General features: G+C 37.2%; 1 protein-coding gene across 1 annotated transcript in view; it reads left to right on the top strand.

Annotated features, from left to right (window-relative positions):
* Positions 1–3414: 3414 nt before the first annotated feature.
* LOC127446284 (chromodomain-helicase-DNA-binding protein 6-like) overlaps positions 3415–24589 on the top strand; it is a 73482-nt gene continuing 52307 nt past the window's right edge. The window contains 3 exon segments of the mRNA XM_051707063.1: positions 3415–3661; positions 14223–14274; positions 24006–24544. Of these exon segments, the coding sequence (XP_051563023.1) occupies positions 3639–3661; positions 14223–14274; positions 24006–24544 (614 nt within the window). The 5' untranslated portion in view covers positions 3415–3638.

Genomic DNA, 24589 nt, shown 5'->3' with positions numbered 1-24589 from the left:
TATACTGTACAAACTTTATAACCTTACCCCTAAACCTGACCCTCACATAAAACTTGCTGCATTTTTACATTTTCAAAAAACATCATTTAGTATGATTTATAAGCTGTTTTCCTTATGGGGACCAACTGATTGTCCCCACAACGTCAAAAATGTCAGGTTTTACTATACTACACACACACAAAAGGACTAGTAAGGTTTACTTAATTTTTATTTCGCAAGTTTTTGCACATAGTTTTTCTAATTAAATCTTAATGGTATAAAATTAAGTAAAATCTACTTAACTTCATGACATATTATTGATTAAAGTGAGTGTGTAAATTTAACTTAAACATGTTAGTAAATACAGTAACAAATATACATGGTACTTAAATAAACTTACATTTAAATGAACATATTATTAGAACATGTTATGTTTTGAACTTTCCATTCAATAACATTTAACCATGCACCACATGACATATGGAAGCCTCCCACAGGGAAGCCTAATGCATGCTATGTATGTAGTCTATGAGACAACATCATCTTGCATTACTGGCAATAGAAACAAGATACTGTATATAGCTGCACACAAAGTAAATTTTTTGGATCATGAACGGGTTTTTTAGAGTAGAAAATTACCTTTAGACTGCACAAAACAAGAAATTACCCAACGAAACCAAAAAAATAAATACAAATAATTAATAAAATTTAAAAAAAAATAATGGTGTAAATAAACTTGCAAATAGCAAAACCATGCAAGCTCATTAATTATTCAGGCTCGGTGCATGCTAGGAGAACCAGCTTGGAAAAGTTAAGTAAAATCTACTTATTATATTTACCAGTGTCATTTCCTTAAATTATTAAATAAAAATGATAATTCTTACTACTTTAGGACTGATACATGATGACACATTGTAAAGATAACAATCATAAATAATATTTACTAATAAGCTAGAGCATTATTTTTTTAATTGTTTGAATGTAGAATTTACTTAATATTTTCAAGTTCACACTTAAACGAACTTATTCAATGTAGAAAGTACTTAATATGTTTTGCTCTATTTACTGCACCACAATAAATAAATAAATAAATAAAAATGTCAGTGCAAAACTCCTTATGATTTGTAATAGCCACACAAATAGGCTGAGGTTCAGATGATGGACAGTACTAAGTATTGATTGAAATTATCTACTGTACAAAACATTTTCCCAAAACATGTACAGTATTTACTCTCTAATTACAGTATCTGATTCAGTTCAGTGTGATAAGTATAATACAACTGTGATCTTTAGTGTGTATTCACAATAGCTGTAGGACAATGTCATTCCCTACAAAAACTGATATAAAAAAGATCAATATTTGATTAATAACCGATCACTGCACAGGATGTACTGTAGGGTAATTATTTATTTTCAAAGTCATAATGAAGTGATACTAACAGCATTTCCTAATCACATTTCTAACAGGCTTTCCTGAGAAAGTTGAGCGATTCTGTGGGGTATGATAGCCCCAAAGATGTCAAAAAAAAAAAAAAAAAAAAAATTTGTAAAATATGTAACAGTGATGTTTGGTCTAATAATCATCAGTTTTCCTCTAATACATCCTTTCCTTTGGCATAAAAGATGAGTATTTAAAATTATTAAAAAATATTGTTATTATTATTATTATTATTATGTAAAAATGAATGTGACTCAAATCATACAGAACAGGGAAATTCAGGTGTTCTCATACTAACATTATTGCTACAGAATAGAACATATAGTACAATAGTAGCCTACTAAGACTATGGTAATGGTCCAACCAAGATATGTATTTGCTAGTGACTGGTTAGTTAAAGCAACCTATACCAACTGGTATTTAAAGGAATAGTTCACCCAAAATGAAAGTTCTCTCATCATTTACTCACCCTCATGCCATCCCAGATGTGTATGACTTTCTTCTGCTGAACACAAATGAAGATTTTTAGAGGAATATTTCAGTTCTGTAGGTCCTTTCAAATGCAAGTGAATGGTGGCCAGAATGAAGCTCCATAAAGGCAGCATAAAAGTCATCCATATGATTCCAGTGGTTAAATCCATGTCTTCAGAAGCGATATGATAGGTGTAGGTGAGAAACAGATAAATATTTAAGTCCTTTTTACTATAAATCTCCACTTTCACATTCTTCTTCTTTTGTTTTTGGCGATTCACATTCTTCATGCTATCACCACCTACTGGGCAGGGAGGAGAATTAATAGTAAAAAAGGACTTAAATATTGATCTGTGTCTTACCCACACCTATCATATCACTTATATGGACATGGATTAAACCACTGGAATTGTATAAATTACTTTTATGCTGCCTTTATGTGCTTTTTGGAGCTACAAAGTTTATGTCACCATTCACTTGCATTGTATGGACCTACAGAGCTGATATATTCTTCTAAAAATCTTCGTTTGTGTTCAGCAGAAGAAAGAAATTCATACACATCTGGGATGGCATGAGGGTGAGTAAATGATGAGAGAATTTTCATTTTTGGGTGAACTATCCCTTTAACTACATGTCTACATGAAACCCTTACGAACAAGTACTATGGCATAAAAATGGCACTGTGCTGGTATCATATGGTAATACCATGGTACTGAATGATAATATTCATATGCCATGGTATTTACCTGGTACCTGGAACTCAATGAATACCATGGTACATATCCAAAAAACATGGTATTGCCATGGTACATGTCCAAAAACTCTACAGTACCATGGTACTTTTTGGTAAGCGCAAGGAAGTACACCCAAATTTAAGCATGACAACAACGTGAATCTCTCTAAAAGTCAAACACAGCCTTCCGATCCTCTACCGAGAAACCCAAGACACCACAAAGGCATACTACATCCACACCGCTTTGTTATAACCCCTGTTATTCTCACATCCGGGATATGCAACATGAGGAAAGACGTGGAATGTTAAATTTTTTTCCTCCTCTCTCTCAGGCGCAGTAATGATGGAGTAAAAAGCATCACGATTGGTGGATGCAAGCAAGCAAGAAGAAATATAAAACCCAACAGCAACAGTGTCGCGAGACACCTCAGAAAAACGCGTAAACAGGGAAACCTCCGGAATTGCACACACACACAAAAAAAGACACACATCCACACAAGGGGCTAAAAGTGCACAATGGTTGCAGGCGATATGTGGCTCTCAGACAACCTTAACACAGCATCGCTTGCGCGACAGCTCACAGGCCAATAGGAACATCCAGCGGCCCAGCTGCGCTCACACGCGGCCAATGGCGAATAGCAGAATGTGGGCCTAAACGCACGTTAGGCTGTTGTCACAGGCGGCCAGCGCTAAACTTCACCAAATAATAGCTGTTTGTATTTTGGCTGCCGCAGTAGCCATTTTAGGTAAGCACATCTTTAAACTTTTGTGTTTTTAAGGCGTTGCGCGCGCAGAGACGCGTGGAGTAGGTGGCGCGTGGACGCGTCAAACTCTCGCGTCCCTTCATGAATGAACGGCTCTTGTGCGTTAGGATTAAAGAAATTGCACTGAGTTTTTTTTCCCTTCCCCGACTCCCACCCCCTCTAATTTTTTATGCATTTTTCTAAACTGTCATGGCGTTTAGTGTCCTTGGAAATAAATGCAGAGAAGGGAACGCATAGGTTTTTACGGTAGCTGATGTCCGGAGCCGGCGTGTCCAGGTAGGTGAGGTCACGTTTGATGGTCCCTCCGCGGAGTTTGAGCGGCTCTTCGCACATGTAACGCCTGAGATATAGACCGCGTTGCAGTGACATTACAGTTAGCACGCTGGCTAGCGCCCTACAGTTGCTAATAGATGTGGGACGTGATGTTAGTGTCTTAATAAGAGTGTTTTTGTAAGGGTAGAGGCAAGTTTGGCATCTGTTGAGGCACATAGCATCCCATGACTGGTATCAAGTACTAGGAACAATGTAACTTCTAACACTCTTGTGGGATACTTCAACACTTTCAGTGTAATGAATGTGTTATTACAGATTTGTGTCACTAATAATGTGTCATTTCTGTCACAGCTTTGTTTTTTATTTTTAGGAAACTGAAAATTGTATAACAGGTAGATTGACAACTGGCTTAACTCAAGGAATGGGGTAGTTGGTGTTTAGGGGCCCAGCTGGTGTTTGGTGTGTTTTTACGGATTTATGTCAATAATAATGTTTCATTTTTGTCTAAACTTAGTTTTTCTTGTTAGTATATTGAAAATTTTATCACAGATAGTTTGACACCTGTCTTGATTCTTGACTCAAGGAATGGGGTAGTTGGTGTTTAGGGGCCCAATTGGCTTTTGGTGTAGCCCTATTGGAATTAGAGTGTTTTTATGGATGTACACTGTCGGCCAAAAGTTTGGAATAATGTACAGACTTTGCTCTTATGGAAAAAAATTGGTACTTTTATTTACCAAAGTGGGATTCAACTGATCACAAAGTATAGTCAGGACATTAATAAAGTGAGAAATTAAAAATTTTTTCAGAACTTCTTAAACTACTTCAAAGAGTTCTCATCTAAAAATCCTCCACATGCAGCAGTGACAGCTTTGCAGATCCTTGGCATTCCAGCTGTCAGTTTGTCCAGATACTCAGGTGACCTTTCACCCCACACTTCCTGTAGCACTTGCCATAGATGTGGCTGTCTTGTCAGGCACTTCTCACGCACCTTACAGTCTAGCTGATCCCACAAAAGCTCAATGGGGTTCAGATCCATAACACTCTTTTCCAATTATCTGTTGTCCAATGTCTGTGTTTCTTTGCCCACTCTAACCTTTTCTTTTTGTTTTTCTGTTTCAAAAGTGGCTTTTCCTTTGCAATTCTTCCCATAAGTCCTGCACCCCTGAGTCTTCTCTTTACTGTTGTACATGAAACTGGTGTTGAGTGGGTAGAATTCAATGAAGCTGTCAGCTGAGGACATGTGAGGCGTCTATTTCTCAAACTAGAGACTCTGATGTACTTATCCTCCTGTTTAGTTGTACATCTGGCCTTCCACATCTGTTTCTGTTCTTGTTAGAGCCAGTTGTCCTTTGTCTTTGAAGACTGTAGTGTACACCTTTGTATGAAATCTTCAGTTTATTTTGGCAATTTCAAGCGTCGAATAGGTTTCATTCCTCAAAACAATGATTGACTGACGAGTTTCTAGAGAAAGCTGTTTCTTTTTTGCCATTTTTGGCTTAATATTGACCTTAAGACATGCCAGTCTATTGCATACTGTGGCAACTCACAAACAAACACAATGTTAAGCTTCATTTAATGAACCAAACAGCTTTCAACTGTGTTTGATATAATGGCAAGTGATTTTCTAGTACCAAATTAGCAATTTAGCATGATTACTCAAGGATAAGGTGTTGGAGTGATGGCTGCTGTCTAGATTTGATCAAAAATGATTTTTTTCAAATAGTGATGGTGCTGTTTATTACATCAGTAATGTCCTGACTATACTTTGTGATCAGTTGAATGCCACTTTGTTGAATTAAAGTACCAATTTCCTTCCGAAACAGTAAAATATGTACATTATTCCAAACTTTTGGCCGCCCAGTGTATGTCAATAATAATGTGTCACTTTTGACTCAAATTTATGTTTTTCTTTCTAGTACACTGAAAACTGTATCACAGGTAGATTGACACCTGTCTTAAAGGAATGTTCCGGGTTCAATACAAGTTAAGCTCAGTTGACAGCATTTGTGGCGTGATGTTGATTACCACAAAAATGAATTTTGACTCGTCCCTCCTTTTCTTTAAAAAAAGCAAAAATCGAGGTTACAGTGAGGTCCTTACAATAAAAGTGAACATTATCAAGGTTATCAGTTACATAATTTTTTTTAAAGTTAATAAATTACAAGTTTAAATAAGCAGAACTGTCAGATTTTGAACTACTCATGTGTGTTGAATTTTTTATTAACTTGAAATATTGAATAAGCTAACTCATGCATTTTAATGGTACTTAACATTAAATGTAACTCTTTGACTGAACTTAGAATCACCATGTAGGCACAACTTAAATATGTCAAGTAGAGGGAACCTAGCTAGCTAATACTAGCTATAATAAACTAGTACAGTAAAGTTCAGGTGCTGAATGCATGCAAATTGAATAAACCATGCTTTGATTAGCATAGCAATTGCTCAACATGTATATCAATATACTGCAGAACAATCTACTACTCTACCTGTCCTCAAGCTAATCTCAAGCTCCACTATTCACTATAATGGTAACCCCCCAAAAACTTTAACATGACAGAAACTCTTCTAAACAGCACAACAAAACATTGAACACTAACAAGTATCTCCCTTTACATTCATCTTGCACAAAGACACACTATATAACACTTAATTTGAACATTTACTCTCCCTGTCCAGTGCCATGTAAAGCATGCTGGGAAATAAAAATCCCCTTCCCAGTTTCAGGTAAATTTATGTTCCTGTAAATTTAAAGAGACAAGTTCATTAAACTCAAAACATTAAACAATTCAGGTTACTTAAAAGGTGTAAGTTTCGTGAACTCAAAAGAAAGAGAAAGGTCTAAATACTCATCAAAGTTAATTTATTTGAACTAATTTGTATGATTAAATTTTTTCCTACTCAAATTAATTACTTATTTTGAGCATTAGGGTTTACAGTGCACAGACATGTAAAGCTTCTAATTTTATAAAAGCTTTTGCATTCATTCTTCTGTTAAAACTCATGTATTATTTGAGCTGTAAAGTTGGTTAAATCGTCGCTTTTACGGTCATTTTAGGGGTTTGTTGACATTACATTGTCATGGTAATGAAGTTCTAAAACTGGCTATAACTTTACACAGAAAAGGTTTATAAAGGATTTTATCACACTAAAATCATGTTTACACACATTTCCATTATGTCTTGTGGTTATACTTTTGAAAAAGTGACTATTTTAACGTAAAGAAATGTTGTTGCCATTCACTTCCATTGTAATTGCCTCATTGGAACCTCGATAATTGCTTTTTTTAAAGAAAAGAAATACATTTTTGTGGTAATCAACATTATTCCACAAATGCTGTCGATTGAGCTTAACTTGTATTGAACCCGGAACATTCCTTTAACTCTTGACTCAAGAAATGGGTTAGTTGATGCTTAGGGGCCCAGCATTGGAATTAACGTGTTTTATGGATTTATGTCAGTAATATTGTTTCAACTTTGTTATTCTTGTTAATATACTGAAAACTGTATCACAGGTAGAGTTTCCCTTGTCTAAACTCAAAGAATGGGTTAGTTTGTGTTTTAAAGAATGGGTTTAGCTGGGTTTTTGTGTAGCCTTATTGGAATTAGTGTGTTTTTACAAATTTATTTAAATAATAATGTGTCATTTTTGTCTCAAATGTATGTTTTTTTTTTTTCTTAGTACACTGAAAACTCAGGTAGACTGACATCGGTCTTGACTCAAGGAATGGATTAGTTGGTGTTTAAGGGCCCAACTGGTTTTTGGTGTAACCCCATTGGAATTAACGTGTTTTGGATTTATGTCAATAATAATGTTGCATTTCTGTCACAACTTGATATTTCTCTTCTTAATACACTGAAAACAGTATCCCAGGTAGATTGACACCTGTCTTAACCCTCCTATTGTCTTAGGAAACTTCACCCTCCTTTTGTAATTTTCCTTTTTCCTTCCTTATTGAAAACCATTCAAAATGTATAAACTCGTGATTAGTGTACAATTGCACTAAAGACTAATCTTAACGAAAATCTGTTTTATTGTGGTTCCAAAGTGTGTAATGATGGTGAAAAAATAGATATATTTTGAAAATTTGGCAAACATTGCCTGAGGTTGTCTCAATTTACGTTTATTTCAATGACTTTTTATTATACTATATTACAACTATATTTCAATTATATATTATACAGTACATTACAATTATATTACTATATTACAGCAGTAGAAAATCAACAGTGTACATTTTAGAGTAACAATTTTATTACATGCCTGTTTCACAAATTAATCTCTATTGCCTTTTCCAGCAGTCGGGCCCCACTTTGCACGTCCATTGCAACAAATCCATATTCCTTCTATTCCATGTCAAACAATTTGTTGCAGTGTTGCAGAGGTTTAGGATGCTGCCGTAATAGTTCTTTCTGCCGTCTAGCCTAATGTTTTAGGAGAAAATAACTTCCAATATGTCTTTTACCATTGTGTGTGTGGATATGTACATGTGTGCACAAACCCTGTTTGAGAGGAAAGGATGCAATTTGTAAGAAAGATGTAGTACCCAGTGAAGAAAGTGGGAAAACTAGAGAACTGTATGGGGTAGGGCTGGGCAATATGGACCAGAAATCATATCTTGGTATTTTTAGGCTGAATGGCATTTGGTATTTTCTACGAAGCAGACTAAATGTTCAGTTGTAAGTCAAAGCCACATATGAGATGGTAAATGAAGCTTGCAACGCGCTTTGTTTCGGGGCAGAAGACTTTTCAGGCTTCGATGGCTTCGAGGCCGGGGTTGCAACAGCAGCAGCAGCACGAAGTTTAATACATACTACAGTTTATGGCGCTGTTGTAAATGGTGGAAGAGATTTGAAGTGCTTCCACTTTTGGATGCAACCTGTTTATGGCATTCTCTACAGATGACATGCAGGACTCGACATAAGGCATTGTGATGTGCTTGTCCTTCAGACGAGTAAATAGGTCATTCATTTGTCCTAGTAAAATAGTTACTTGTCCAGAGAGAAAAAAGTACATGTATTGGTTACATGCTCAAGTAACATGTTAGAGTTTCTGTTGTATGTTTTCTAAAATTACGACATGGCCAACCTAATAGTATTATACCTATGCAATCCACTAGATTCTCTGGGACAAAAATATAAACTGCGCTGGATAGGGCAGGTGATTTTATGTTACATGTACGCACGGTAGTCAAATAAAGGAAAGCCTCCATCACCATCATTTACAGCAGGGGTGCTCACACTTCTATGGAATAAGATCTACTTTTCCATTATGTTATTGCAGCAAGATCTACCATACACAATATATACATTTATCACAATACCAAAATTTCAGTAGTTTTTACTGAAATGTGATGATTTTTTATACCAGCTTCAATACCACAACAAATAATAGCCTAACACTAACTAATTTGTTAGTTATAAAATAATTACATTCTCAAGTTATTATTCAAGAGTAGGAAACAGTCAGGAATAAAATAATAAAAGAAAAGCAATGAATAGAAGAAAAAAACACTAGAGAAAAAAAAATATACAAATTAAGAAAACAGTGCTTTTTAACAGTTTAAAAACAGTAACAGTAATTTTTATTAAAAATAACAGTATCAAGTATTCAATTAAACATTCAGAATGAATTTGACATAAAACTACTGCTGGTCTTCCTTGTATGAATAATACTTTTACACTAGAGTTATACGAGTAAAGTTATCTAGCCAAGAGCAGTGAGTGTTTTTGTCATTTTCTTGTTATTGTTGTTTGATTAATATTATGGATACACTAGACAGCGGCGGGTCTATTAGTTTACGTTTAAACTTACAAGTCGTATATTTCGATACAAATCAGCGTTTCCCCCAATGTTTACGTCCACTGTTTTTAAATGAACACCTCACCAAGACGAGCATTTTGGCAGAACTTTTTAATGTATTTGACTGTTTAGACGGGAGCGTTCTCGGAGCACACGCGCATGTAAAGCGTGCCGCACACACACGAGCCGCCTGTCAGTCAAACAGCACGCATCTGTTTTGCTGCTCATCTGATCTTTTAAATCCAAACCATCTCCAAATAGTTGAACCATTGTTTTTCTTTTTACTAACCAGGTCTTCTTCGGCAGTGTGAACCGGCGCTGTGTCTCCCTCCATGTTGCAGGAGAACTTGTGAGCAAGTGGGGCCGAGTTTGCGCGCAGACACAGAAGGAGAGTGGGGGTGGGGTTGCGCGGAGAGTGTGATAGAGGAGAGATGCAAACACGGCATGGCTTTACGGAACAAACGGGTTATGTAACGCAACATCAAACTATATTGCTAAAAACGGTATTGTCTCATCCTGTATCTTGTTTGAAAATATATCGATATACCTTAAAATGTTGATATACCGCCCAGTCCTAGTATAGGGCTAGGGGCTAAATTTGAGATCATTTGAAATATTTTTTGGTTAGGCTGGGCGATATGACGATATACAGGTGCATCTCAATAAATTAGAATGTCGTGGAAAAGTTAATTTATTTCAGTAATTCAACTCAAATTGTGAAACTCGTGTATTAAATAAATTCAATGCGCACAGACTGAAGTAGTTTAAGTCTTTGGTTCTTTTAATTGTGATGATTTTGGCTCACATTTAACAAAAACCCACCAATTCACTATCTCAAAAAATTGGAATATGGTGACATGCCAATCAGCTAATCAACTCAAAACACCTGCAAAGGTTTCCTGAGCCTTCAAAATGGTCTCTCAGTTTGGTTCACTAGGCTACACAATCATGGGGAAGACTGCTGATCTGACAGTTTTCCAGAAGACAATCATTGACACCCTTCACAAGGAGGGTAAGCCACAAACATTCATTGCCAAAGAAGCTGGCTGTTCACAGAGTGCTGTATCCAAGCATGTTAAAAGAAAGTTGAGTGGAAGGAAAAAGTGTGGAAGAAAAAGATGCACAACCAACCGAGAGAACCGCAGCCTTATGACTGTCAAGCAAAATCAATTCAAGAATTTGGGTGAACTTCACAAGGAATGGACTGAGGCTGGGGTCAAGGCATCAAGAGCCACCACACACAGACATGTCAAGGAATTTGGCTACAGTTGTCGTATTCCTCTTGTTAAGCCACTCCTGAACCACAGACAACGTCAGAGGCGTCTTACCTGGGCTATGGAGAAGAAGAACTGGACTGTTGCCCAGTGGTCCAAAGTCCTCTTTTCAGATGAGAGCAAGTTTTGTATTTCATTTGGAAACCAAGGTCCTAGAGTCTGGAGGAAGGGTGGAGAAGCTCATAGCCCAAGTTGCTTGAAGTTCAGTGTTAAGTTTCCACAGTCTGTGATGATTTGGGGTGCAATGTCATCTACTGGTGTTGGTCCATTGTGTTTTTTGAAAACCAAAGTCACTGCACCCGTTTACCAAGAAATTTTGGAGCACTTCATGCTTCCTTCTGCTGACCAGCTTTTTAAAGATGCTGATTTCATTTTCCAGCAGGATTTGGCACCTGCCCACACTGCCAAAAGCACCAAAAGTTGGTTAAATGACCATGGTGTTGGTGTGCTTGACTGGCCAGCAAACTTACCAGACCTGAACCCCATAGAGAATCTATGGGGTATTGTCAAGAGGAAAATGAGAAACAAGAGACCAAAAAATGCAGATGAGCTGAAGGCCACTGTCAAAGAAACCTGGGCTTCCATACCACCTCAGCAGTGCCACAAACTGATCACCTCCATGCCACGCCAAATTGAGGCAGTAATTAAAGCAAAATGAGCCCCTATCAAGTATTGAGTACATATACAGTAAATGAACATACTTTCCAGAAGGCCATCAATTCACTAAAAATGTTTTTTTTATTGGTCTTATGATGTATTCTAATTTGTTGAGATAGTGAATTGGTGGGTTTTTGTTAAATGTGAGCCAAAATCATCACAATTAAAAGAACCAAAGACTTAAACTACTTCAGTCTGTGTGCACTGAATTTATTTAATACACGAGTTTCACAATTTGAGTTGAATTACTGAAATAAATGAACTTTTCCACGACATTCTAATTTATTGAGATGCACCTGTATATCGTGGTGACGATATAAAGTGTCAATCGACAGAGATTTTGCAATAATGTGTATATCACGATATGTAAATATCCATGTGCGCAGTGTGGACACGCGTCACGTGAAACTGAAACCAGGCTTGTGTGGGGAATGAATTCGCCGGTTATTTGCACGCGCTGGTTTAACGCGGATCAGGCAACGGCGCAAACGCTCCCACAAACTCATGGCTGATTCCTTGCATTTCTGATTTTGTAGGCCAGTTTTAAGTGCTCTACAGTGGGGGATGTAGAAGTCCACCGTGATTTGACTGACACACTCTGCCGGGACAGCATCACTGTGATCCAGACTCCTGGATCATCTCTTTAACATGCCGAGGTGTACAATCTGTACAACTCCATCATTTGATGAATATTTGCTGATGTGATCAAAAGAAAAGTTAAGAAAATGAAGAAAGTTAAGAAGAGCATGATATTAAAACAATTGTGACATCTGGTAAACAAAAGCTTACACAGATTAGAAAAATGTAATTTGGAAACTAATCACTTGTGGTAATACAAACAATCTGTTTAACACCTTAAAATGAAGCACGCCAAAGAATATTACGAAAGCCAAAAAATGCGCCCCTTGTTAATTCCGTCTTTTTTCATAATTTTTTTGTTTTGTGTTTAGAAATATATTTTGTTATTTTCATTGTGTATTTTTTTACTAAAATTCTGTAATATTTTCTTTGTTACTTTGCTTTGAAAAGATCTTCAGTTTCTTGAGGAAAGTTAATATAATATTGGTCAACAACATATCAGACTGAAATGTGGCATAATGTGAAATTGAGTATATGGTAAGGTTGATTAAAAACTAAGTGTTTATTTTATTTTTAACTTTGTTTGTCAAGTTCTAAATAAAGAGAAAATTATATAAGAGGAAGTATTTTCATTTAAAATATTTATTTCACTGATTCGATTTTCCAAAAATAGGCATTACAATATGTTTATTTATTATGTTAACGATTTGTATTGGTTTTCCAGAAAAAAAATACTATATCGCGATATCATTATCGTGATATAAAATTACTCATAATGTGATATTTTGGTCATATCGCCCACCCCTATTTTTAAGTCAAATTTGATTCATAGATATACACTAAACTATTTAAAGCTGTAAAACTTCCAGAAAGTCTGAAGGTGAAAGGTCATAACTGGTTCTACCTCTTAAACAATTAGATACAAAAATTAATTTTCTTTTTTATTTTGTTTGTTTTGATAGACTTGACAAAGTCACAATGTTTGGTTCCAGTACCAAAAACTATGTGGTATTTATAACGTATTTGTTAACTGTCCTGGGTCAAAAATGAGTTGAAGTTATAAGTGAATAGAGAGATTTAAGTTGTCAAAGCCTGTAATTTTGAACACATGTAGTGATGTCTTGGTGACAGGTGGTTAGTTTAAAGCTGACTGATTTTGCTTATAGATTTACCCCAATGCAAAATAAAATGACCTTGATTAATAGTAATGTGTAGCCATTCCCTATAAGTGTTACTGTCGAAAGAATACTTTTTATTTACGTTTATATTTCATTATTGATGAGAAATGTATCCAAATTATTATGTCTGCTGGAACACATGCAGACTTGGAGTCTGAACTTTTCTTCATAACATGGAGACCTTTCCTTAACTTTTCCACAATTTTACCCAATTTTCCATTTATTTATTTATTTTAGAGTCTTGAGAATGCAATGACATGGATTTAGTTTGAACTCCCTTTGTTTTTGTTTATTAAAACAAATCAATGCCTTTTTTGGACTTGTGCATGTTTGATAGACTATTATATTCTTAATGCTTTACAGAGCCCATATTATACTCATTTACAGGTTCATAATTTTATTTTGGGGGTCTACTAGAATAGGTTTACATGCTTTAATGTTCAAAAAACACATTATTTTTCTCATACTGTACATTGCTGCTGCACCTCTTTACACCCTCTGTCTGAAACGCTCCATTTTATCTCCTGTCTCTTTAAAGCCCCCCTTTCTGAAAAGCCCAGTCTGCTCTGATTGGTCAGCTGGCCCAGTCTCTTGTGATTGGTCAACCGCTTAGGGCGTGTGTCAGAAATGTAACGCCCCTTACCATAACTGAGTTTCAGCTCCCGAGGCTTCCTGAGCAGCTGTAAACACTTAGGCGGGCATTATGTAAATGTGTTACATAGTGACATAGCTAAGTCACGGAAGTAATGGCTGGACTGCAAACCAGGCATTTCAGGTTGTTCAGGAGCAGTGTTTTCTGTGGGAGAGTGTAACTCCCTTTGGCATGGACTTTGTGCTTTGTAACTTTGGAGACCTTTTACATGCATAAACAGCTATATTACACACTAAAGGAAATGTAAAATCCAAAAAAGCATAATAGGGCCTCTTTAAATGGACTTCCCACTACAGCAAATTATTCAGACTGGAATACATGTAGAAAGTCTCTAACTTGCAAGACTTAAGTTTAAGTTGCGTTTTATGTGTCTTGTTGGATTCTTTTTTCATTCAATGACTTCTTGTATCTCTGTATTCCAGATGCAGACACAAAGTTCCAGAAAAAATGAAAATAAAAAAGAAGGACAAGCAGGTCAGTATATCATCATATATGCTTTGATCAGACACTGTTATGAGAGTTCCATTTTTCTCTGTACACTCACTGAGCACTTTATTAGGAACACCTCTACACCTACTTATTCATTTGATTATCTAATCAGCCAATCGTGTGGCAGCAGTGCAATGTATAAAATCATTCATATATGGGTCAGGAGCTTCAGTTAATGTTCACGTCAACCATCAGAATGTCTCTGTGGTGCTATGAAAATTCCTCTGTTTGTTTTGAGCAACCCGTCTCAAGAGAGACAATAACATTGACTCGACCAATGGCGTGTGTTGGGGGCGGGATTATCTGTTTTTTCGATCAGCTGCAGAAGGTGGGCATATTCAGAAAGCTGTTTTGAAAACAATGTTTATTTTTGCAATTTCGTTTGGTGGTGCTTGTGTCACAGAAATTACATTCTTCAGCTTTAATATGAAGAGTCAAATATAAGCCGTTTCATTTCATCTAAAATTGTGACACGGTGGCTCTATCAAAACATACGTCTGTCTGTTTTAATAATATCATAAATTGCATTTTTGTATGAATTCACAGGATTGAGGGTTTTTTGCTTCAAGAAAAAAATTAATCAAAAATATGGCAACTGATTTCTGTCAGTAAATATTCGGGATTATTGGGATTAATATGAACGTAGAATGCTTATATCATTTGGCGTAAACCCCATCCTATGGTTCAGTGCTCTGAAACTTGCTTGAACCGTCGTGATGGAAGGGGAACGGAAATTACTCCCACCCAGGATGGGACCTAAACTGGTGATGATGGGGTGGAGGGGGGTGAAAACAATGGAAGTATGACAACATGAGAAACAACTGAGCGGGTTTATAAAGCAGAGGCTGTACTGTGATTGGATGAGATACCTGATAGAATGAATCCCGAGACCTTCCTCCTAGAACTACATTTACGCTTACTCGGATTGATGCAACAAGGTTCCACTGACAATTAATTTCTCTGTCCAGTCCACACTGGCACCAAGACATTAGCAGTAGGGCTGAAACGATTAGTCAACGTTATTGACAATAAAAAATTGTCTACAAAAATTTTCGTTGTCGAATAGTCATTTGATCTTAACCTAACATAAGATCATATGAAACTCTAATGACTGCACACAAGAGCAGCACTGCAGTTATGTTATGGAATAAGCAGAGCCGGAGCTGACGCTCAGTTTAAGCAAAACTTGCATGTCGAGCGTCTTTAAAGGAAACACCCCGGAGTTACATCTTTAATGCAGTTATATTTAATGCGTTATAGCTTTATTAAGTTAAAATAATAAGGAAACTGGCATTTCTCTGTGCAGTCAGCGCATCTTCTATGAGTTGCGCGAAGTGTCCCGATCTAAGGGGGAGAGATTGAAACTGCACCCGGCTGAGGTACACTCTGTTGCGGGGACGCTCATCCCTTGAGTGCGCGCGCTTAATGCAGCTAGATTATAACGCGATGGCAACTTATTGAATCATAATATATGTCACTGTGCATTTCTTATTGTGAAGAAAATTGGCCAAATGCAGCTTTATTAATAAGAGAGAGTTTGTTTTTTTGTGAGTTAAAGATGGATTGAAGTGAACAAAAAGGTGAGAGGGTAGTCTACTCCCCATTATACATTGCAAAAAAATACATTTTTTATTTGTTTTTGTTTTGGCTTGTTTTCCAATATAAATATCTAAAACTCCTTTAAAACAACATACATTTACTTTAGCAGCTATACTGCAGAAGAATTGTTTTTTTTTTTATATCTGAGAATGTTGAATATAATATTAAAAATACAAATATTTTAAAATATCTAAAAATCCTTTAAAAAAAGATGCATTCACATGAGAAGCAGCATATAAGATATTTACACTTGCTTTTAGAGAATAAATATTGAATATAAGTGTATTTTGTCTTTACTGCACTCACAGAAGTATAACCAAGTGAAAAAATACACTTATCTTAAATATAAGTGTATACAAAATACACTTATATTTAAGATACATTCTCTTAAAGCAAGTCTAAATATCTTATATGTTGCTTCTCAAGTAAATGTATCTTGACAATTTTAAATGGAAAAAAAGACAAATACACTTGATAACAATAGGATATTTTGTAGTGAAATTTTTACTTAACTAAACATAATAAAAAGTATTTTTTTCCCTTTAATTCAGTAAATGTCATTTAGAGGTATTATTAAAAGATGATTTTGTCCTCTTTATTGTTAGCAAGCACGTTTAATACAACCTTTTAAGTCAGGGCACAAGCTGAATAATCGGTTAAGAGCTAATGATTAATCATTGCAATAATCGCCCGAATAGTCGAATAATCGTTCTAATAATCGTTAGATTAGTCGATTATCAAAATAATCATTAGTTGCAGCCCTAATTAGCAGCAGATCCTTCAAGTCCTGTAAGTTACGAGGTGGAGCCGATGTGGATCGGACTTGTTGGTCCAGCACATCCCACAGATGCTTAGTCAGATTGAGATTTGGGTAATTTGGAGGCCAGGGCAACACCTTGAACTCTTCATCATGTTCTTCAAACCATTCCCTAACAATATGTGCAGCATGGCAGGGTGCATTTTCCTGCTGAAAGAGGCCACAGCCTTCAGGGAATACCATTGCCATGAAGGGGTGTACCTGGTCTGCAACAATGTTTAGGTAGGTGGCATGTGTCAAATTGACATCCACATGAATGGCTGGACCCAGAATATTGCCCAGAGCATCACACTCCCTCCACCGGCTTGTCGTCTTCCCACAGTGCATCCTATTGCCATCACTTCCCCTGGTAAACGGTGACCACATACATGGCCGTCCACTTGATGTAAAAGAAAACAGGACTCATCGGACCAGGTGAACTTCTTCCACTGCTCCAAGGTCCAGTTCTGACGCTCGTGTGCCCATTGTAGGCGCTTTCGACGGTGGACAGGGGTCATCATTGGCACTCTGACAGTCTGTGGCTATGCAGCCCCATATGCAGCCAGGTGCGATGCTCTGTGTGTTGTGATACATTCATCCCGTAACCATCATTAAAATTTTCTGTGACTTGTACAACAGTAGACCTTCAGTCAGTTTGGACCAGACGGGATAGCCTACGTTGCCCTTGCGAATCAATGGGCCTTGGGCGCCCAACAACCTGTCGCCAGTTTGTGGTTTGTCCCTCCTCGGACCACTGTCGGTAGGTACTCACCACTGCTGACTGGGAGCACCCCACAAGCTTTGCCGTTTCAGAAATGCTCTGACACAGTTGTCTGGCCATAACAATTTGGCCCTTTTCAAAGTCGCTCAGGTCTTTACTCCTACCCATTTCTCCTGCATTCAACATGTTGACTACGAGAACTGATTGTTCGCTTACCATCAAATCTACTCAGACCTTGGCATGTAGACTTGTTAGGAGATGATCAACCTTATTCACTTAATCTGTGAGTGGTCATAATGTTTTGGCTCATCAGTGTATATTGTAATATATTATGAAATTAAGAATAGAACCTGTAGAGTTTGAGATCTTTTAAAAATAGCTTATGATAAAAATAAAGATTTGAATGTTTTTGACATAGTGCTATTTGCATGACAGGCATCTGTATTTGCATGATGATTATGTAATGGAAATCATTAAAGGTAATTTGTGTATCTTCTGCTCCGTTTGCAGCATCAAACACAATTGCAAAAGTAATGATTTCGGCAAATTTCCCAAACATTCAAACTGCTTCTTTTGTCCCGCCATTGTTCAAACAAACCTGAAGTTATGCCCCAAATTCACTCCTTGGTTAAGCAAGAAGATGACATTTAGGACTGCTCAATCAAACAGCAATGTTTTGAAAGCACCACAATGTTTACACTCTTTGGGAAGTCAACTTATGAATGGTGTACTTGTTGAAAAAAAAAAAAAATGTCGAAAAAATGACTCACTGCAATCTTTAAGACTTGGTGTAAACCAGCAGATTATTGGTACATTAAACAAGAAGAAATTTCTAGTTTATTAAGGCCAAAACACACTTCCATGTACACCCAGCCACTCCCCCAGTCCTCTGGCAGTTTCATATTTCTCGCAGGCAAATGATCTGAATTTTTATTTGAATTTCAGTGGTGTGAAAATCTAAATTGGGCTGATTTGTTAAAACTTGCTTTATTCCTTCTCTGCAAGACAAATTAATTAAAGTGTAGTTCCTAAAGCCTCTGGGCAGGTTCAGCATCAGGTCTTTCTGAAAAGCCAGCAGGAAATCAGACTAATTTTAGCCCTATTATTTGATTTTGACCAATTTAAAAAGAAGTCAATGGGAGTTCTACTATTGAGTCTGATGAGAGAGATATACACTTCCGGTCAAAAGTTTTGAAACACTTGACTGAAATGTTTCTCATGATCTTAAAAATCTTTTGATCTGAAGGCATATACTTAAATGTTTGAAATTAGTTTTGTAGACAAAAATATAATTGCGCCACCATATTAATTTATTTCATTATAAAACGAAAATTTTATTTAAAAAAAAGTTTTTGAAATTGATGACTTGGACCAAATTATAAAGAAAAGCAGCCAATAAGTGCGCAACATAGATGGGAACTCCTTCAATACTGTTTAAAAAGCATCCCAGAGTGATACCTCAAGAAGTTGGTTGAGAAAATGTCAAGAGTACATGTCTACAAATTCTAGGCAAAGTGTGACTACTTTGAAGATGCTCAAATATAACACAGTTCTGATTTATTTTGGATTTTGTTTAGTCAAAAACATAATTCCCATAGTTCCATTTATGTTATTCCATAGTTTTGATGACTTTACTAATATTCTAAAATGTGAAAGAAAAAAAAATGATAATAAAGAATAAGTGTTTCAAAACTTTTTACCGGTAGTGTATATATTTTTTATTATTAAGGTTTCTTTGCTGTTCATTTCACAGAGTCTCACTTTTGACTGCCGGAATAAAGTTTGGTCCACTTTGCAGCTTATTCTGGCCAAGAACTGCCCAATAGAGTGCAACAGTCTGGTTCCGGAAGTACAAATCCCATTAACTGTTTTGGGGGGGAATTGATTATTAATGAAAACTGATAAGCCTTTAAAGACAGACTTACTGTGAGCTCCGAGGTTGTTAATCAATGGTACATGCTTCTGCTGAAACCATCAGTCCACATTATTTCAATTTTAATCAGAGAATCACGCCAAACAAAGTGCGCCAAAAGAGATCTGCAGCAACTTTTTGTCCGATTTTCAAATATGTTTTTGCTTTAAATCAAAGTTTGTAATATTGTGATTCACCTGGGAGCTGGTTGGTTTGGTTCATGGCTTAGAACTCTTTTATGAAGTATTGAATAAAATCTCTATGGAAACAATGATTGGGAAACATGCTTCCAGATCCAGGTCGGCTGAAAAATACAACTTCCCAGAAACTGCGTAAAGCCAGTCAATCAGATATGAGCTTGCCATTATCAGAAGGGATAACTCTGCCATCATCTCAAACTGTGATTTTACTGAATCCCTGAGCAAATTGAAATTGTCTTCGGTAAGGTGAATGTATAGGTGTACAGGATGAAACAATTAATACTTGTAAGATTATACATTTTGTCATGGTTATTACTATGGCTAATGGTTGCAGCAGACATTTGAAGATGAAAGTGCATTTGATAGATGCATGTTAGCTGGAAAGATCCGTCTGAGAAAGGTGTGTTCAGGTTTTTTTTTATTTTCTAGAAGAGATGGGGCTGGCATTGACTGAACTGCAGATGTTGCGTTTGGGAGTTGGGAGTTGGTATTGATTCATAGGGAATTTGATTGCAGTATATGTGTGTGTGTGTGTGTGTGTGTTTGCGGTTGGCAGATTTGCCTGGCAAGCATGAATACTGCAGCACATCACGAGAATACTCTGCAGTGTTTGTGTATGCCTATATGAAAGAGAGAATATAAATGCATGTTTTGTGTGTTTATATGTATGAGTGTGCATGCAAATGCATACAATACGCAAAGAGGGCAATTCAAGAAAAAGTAAATAACAGGGTACAAAAGTGAAAAGGACAGTTACAAATAGTTCTTCCTGTCTTTATAATGGGAACATCAGTATTTTTCCCCCTGTAGGTATCGTTATTTTTTGTCTTCAAGAAACAACAAGGTCGATGCTTTAGAGATCCCAGAGAGGAAAGTGTTACCACGGAGACTGCGCATTTACATTGCCGCTTCCCGCAGCTTGGTCTCGAGCCTGTTGCCATGACAACGGCCCTGATTCCAGCCCGCTTGCTTTGGAAAGCATGTGATTCATTGACATTATCCCCATACCTGCCTGCAGTCGCATGGTCGGTTGCGGAGTGTGTGTGCTTGCACATGCGCATGCTGTTCCACATGTGTGCTGCATCGCTAGGCTCGGATAAAAATAAACGTGCTGTGCGGAATAAGAGGTACTGGGCTAAATGTGTACCAGAGACCAAAGCTTTTTGTACTGCAATGAATTCTGTTTACTTTATATGTGTGTAATGTTCTTTGGAAGAAATTTTTAAAGAGCATTTCTTAATTCATAATAATAATAATGTGTCCTAAAATACCCCAGTGTTTAATAATTGCTTGGGTATCTCTAGGGTGCACTAGAGTCGAATAATCACATAAATCATGTCCAATAATCACAGATAGTCTCAAAGCCAGTTTGGACCTGTTTAAATTTCAAGATGGTCTTAACTGGTTTTAGATGTGCAATGCTGTTCTAACACTGACACATTCTGGTAAAGCTGGTTATTGTTGCAGTTTTGGTTCTGGTTGACTAGCTTGATGAGTGAATCCATAATGGGTGACCAGCCAAAACCTGTATGATAATGCCTAGAACATAACTGAGCCTGTAGATTTTACTGGTTCCCAGATAGAGTATGTTTCCAGTGGTTTGTTTTAGTTTAACCTTAAACTCTGGTGCATTTCTTGGCTGCTGCCTGCGATTTTTCATACTCAAATTTAAAAGCTCACCATTCACTCATACTGTGGACTAATTGCAAAAATCCCCCAACCCCTTCCAAACCAAAAAATGCAGTTATTCATAAATAATATTGTATATGTTTATAATCTTATCATAAACATTTTGTTGTCCTAACTTTGTAAGTATTTAATTCTGGTTCTGTTCACTCAGTCTCACTTTAAAAGTCTTATTTTATTACACTAGATGGCAGCTAGAACTAGGTAAAATATAAGCCGTCACATTCCAACACATTTTAGCCCTTAAAGATGTGCTCGTCCATAGACATTCAGTCTAATTTTCAGTTAATGCACCACCCTCATTGTTTCATTGACTATATTAGCCTCTGAGTGGACTATAAGCTCAATCATTAGAAAGCTTAGATCCTCCCCTTTCCGATGATATATAATTTACAAACATTTTATCATCAATAGTCAAAAACATATTTTTGTTTAGCATGCTTTTCCTGTTGGATGACACATTTTCTTCTGGACATCTAAGATAAAATATTGGATTATTTAGCCAAGGAAGCTCACAGACAAGTAACAAATGGCTAATTTTGTAGAAAACTGCCTAAGGTAAGATCAGATATAAAATGTTTGACTACTTGGGGCTTACAGCAGCAATGATCGGCGCATAAAAGAGACATTTGTATTTGATGACTTACAGAAATAATATTTTGTATTTTAGAAAATCTTTCGAACTGTGGTATTAGGGCAACAAAATAAACTATACAGTCACATTCCTGAGAATGAGAGCTTTCACTTGATATATTAATTGTCCATTTAAGTTCTATGTGAAAGACTTTTTATAAACATATTAATATTTCTACCCCATTACCTCTAGGGCAGGGATGGGCAACTGGCGGCATTACTGATGTAAAAAACAGCACCATCACTATTTGAAAAAAGTCATTTTTTATCAAATCTAGACAGGCCCCATTTCCAGCAGCCATCACTCCAACACCTTATCCTTGAGTAATCATGCTAAATTGCTAATTTGGTACTAGAAAATCACTTGCCATTATATCAAACACAGTTGAAAGCTATGTGGTTCGTTAAATGAAGCTTAACATTGTCTTTGTGTTTGTTTTTGAGATTGCCACAGTATGCAATAGACTGGCATGTCTTAAGGTCAGTATTGGCAAAAATGGCAAAAAAGAAACAGCTTTCTCTAGAAACTCGTCAGTCAATCATTGTTTTGAGGAATGAAGGCTATACAATGCTTGAAATTGCCAAAATAAACTGAAGATTTCATACAAAGGTGTACACTACAGTCTTCAAAGACAAAGGACAACTGGCTCTAACAAGAACAGAAAGAGATGTGGAAGGCCAGATGTACAACTAAACAAGAGGATAAGTACATCAGAGTCTCTAGTTTGAGAAATAGACGCCTCACATGTCCTCAGCTGACAGCTTCATTTAATTCTACCCGCTCAACACCAGTTTCATGTACAACAGTAAAGAGAAGACTCGGGTGCATGCCTTATGGGAAGAGTTGCAAAGGAAAAGCCACTTTTGAAACAGAAAAACAAAAAGAAATGGTTAGAGTGGGCAAAGAAACACAGACATTGGACAACAGATAATTGGAAAAGAGTGTTATGGATCTTAACCCCACTGAGCGTTTGTGGGATCAGCTAGACTGTAAGGTGCGTGAGAAGTGCCCGACAAGACAGACACATCTATGGCAAGTGCTACAGGAAGTGTGGGGTGAAATGTCACCTGAGTATCTGGACAAACTGACAGCTAGAATGCCAAGGATATGCAAAGCTGTCACTGCTGCACGTTGAGGAGTTTAAAAAGTAGTTTAAGAAGTTCTGAATTTTTTTTTTTCAAATTGTGATAGTAATTTTTCACATTATTAATGTCCTGACTATACATTGTGATCAGTTGAATGCCACTTTGCTGAATAAAAGTACCAATTTCCTTCCATAAGTGCAAAATCAAAAAACTTTTGGCCGCCAGTGTATATTGCTTGTCAATTGAACATGAAGTACTTTTTTTACTTTATTTATTTTTATATATATTGTTAAATAAAAATGTTAATATAAGTAACAAAATATTTAAAAGCACATTGCATTAGTTGTGCATAGATTACCCACAATAATGAGAAAATTGAGTAAGGGGGTGAACATTGTTAGAGTGCGGATTTGTAATCTGGCCCCTTGGTAGAAAGGAGAAAAATTCACTAACTGGCATTTTTTCTCCCCAATTTGGAATGCCCAATTCCCAATGCACTCTTAAGTCCTCATGGTGGTATAGTGACTCGCCTCAATCCGGGTGGCAGAGGATGAATCTCAGTTGCCTCCGCGTCTGAGACCGTCAACCCGCACATCTTATCACGTGGCTTGTTGAGCGCGTTACCGTGGAGACAGCACGTGTGGAGGCTTCATGCCATCCACCGCAGCATCCACGCACAACTCACCATGCGCCCCACCGAGAGCGAACCACATTATGGTGACCACGAGGAGGTTACCCCATGTGACTCTACCCTCCCTAGCAACCGGGCCAATTTGGTTGCTTAGGAGACCTGGCTGGAATCACTCAGCACACCCTGGGATTCGAACTCGCAAACTCCAGGGGTGATAGTCAGCGTCAATACTCGCTGAGCTACCCAAGCCCCCCACACTAACGGGCATTTTAACGTTTTAAGCGAAAACCTTTTTCACGATATAGTGTCCCCCTTTGAACCTGCCGGCGAATGACTAAGGGGACAAACTGTCAAAACTACTCAGATCTAACTGGTTAAAACAACAGAAATAGTGTTTAATTTGACAAACAGATCTTTTATTCTCTTCTAAGAACGCTGTGTTGTTTTTGCAGATGTCTGCCACCCACATACTAAAGCACACTCCATCCGCTGCTGCCTCAAATGCCTCTGACCAAAACGCACAAACTACATTTCCCATTGGCCACTTGGGCAAAGAACAGTTGCGAATCATCGGAGGGCCCCCCAATCACTGCATGACTCACGCAAAGCACTCCGGTTTACGGAAGGCAGGGTCTGCAGCCAGCAGTCAGAGTCTCCGGCCATCGTCCTCGCCAACAATCAACAATGAGGAAGACGATGGAGGGGGCGGGGCCAGGGTGAAGAAGAAACGAAAGAAAAAAGACAAGAAAGCGTTTCAGTGGCAAAATGATGGAGAGAGTGACGTTAAACCAAAGAGAAAGAAGCAAAAGGAAGGGAAGGGGATTCTTCCAAGGAAGACAAAGGCAGCGATGGAGCAAAAGGATCACAAGAAGAGGGAGGTGAAAGCCCAAAAGGAGGTCAAAAAGGTCAAGAAAGGTCAAGAGGTGAAAGTGAAAACACAGGCCAAGAGCACTGCAACACATCCACCCTCTAAGAGAGGGAGAAAGCCAAAGTGAGTTCAATACTGTTGTAGTTCTGCACTGTCAAATCAAATGGA

This window comes from Myxocyprinus asiaticus, chromosome 9 (genome assembly GCF_019703515.2).
Source record: "Myxocyprinus asiaticus isolate MX2 ecotype Aquarium Trade chromosome 9, UBuf_Myxa_2, whole genome shotgun sequence".
NCBI lineage: Eukaryota > Metazoa > Chordata > Actinopteri > Cypriniformes > Catostomidae > Myxocyprinus > Myxocyprinus asiaticus.
This window is presented reverse-complemented; position numbering and strand designations above follow the sequence as displayed.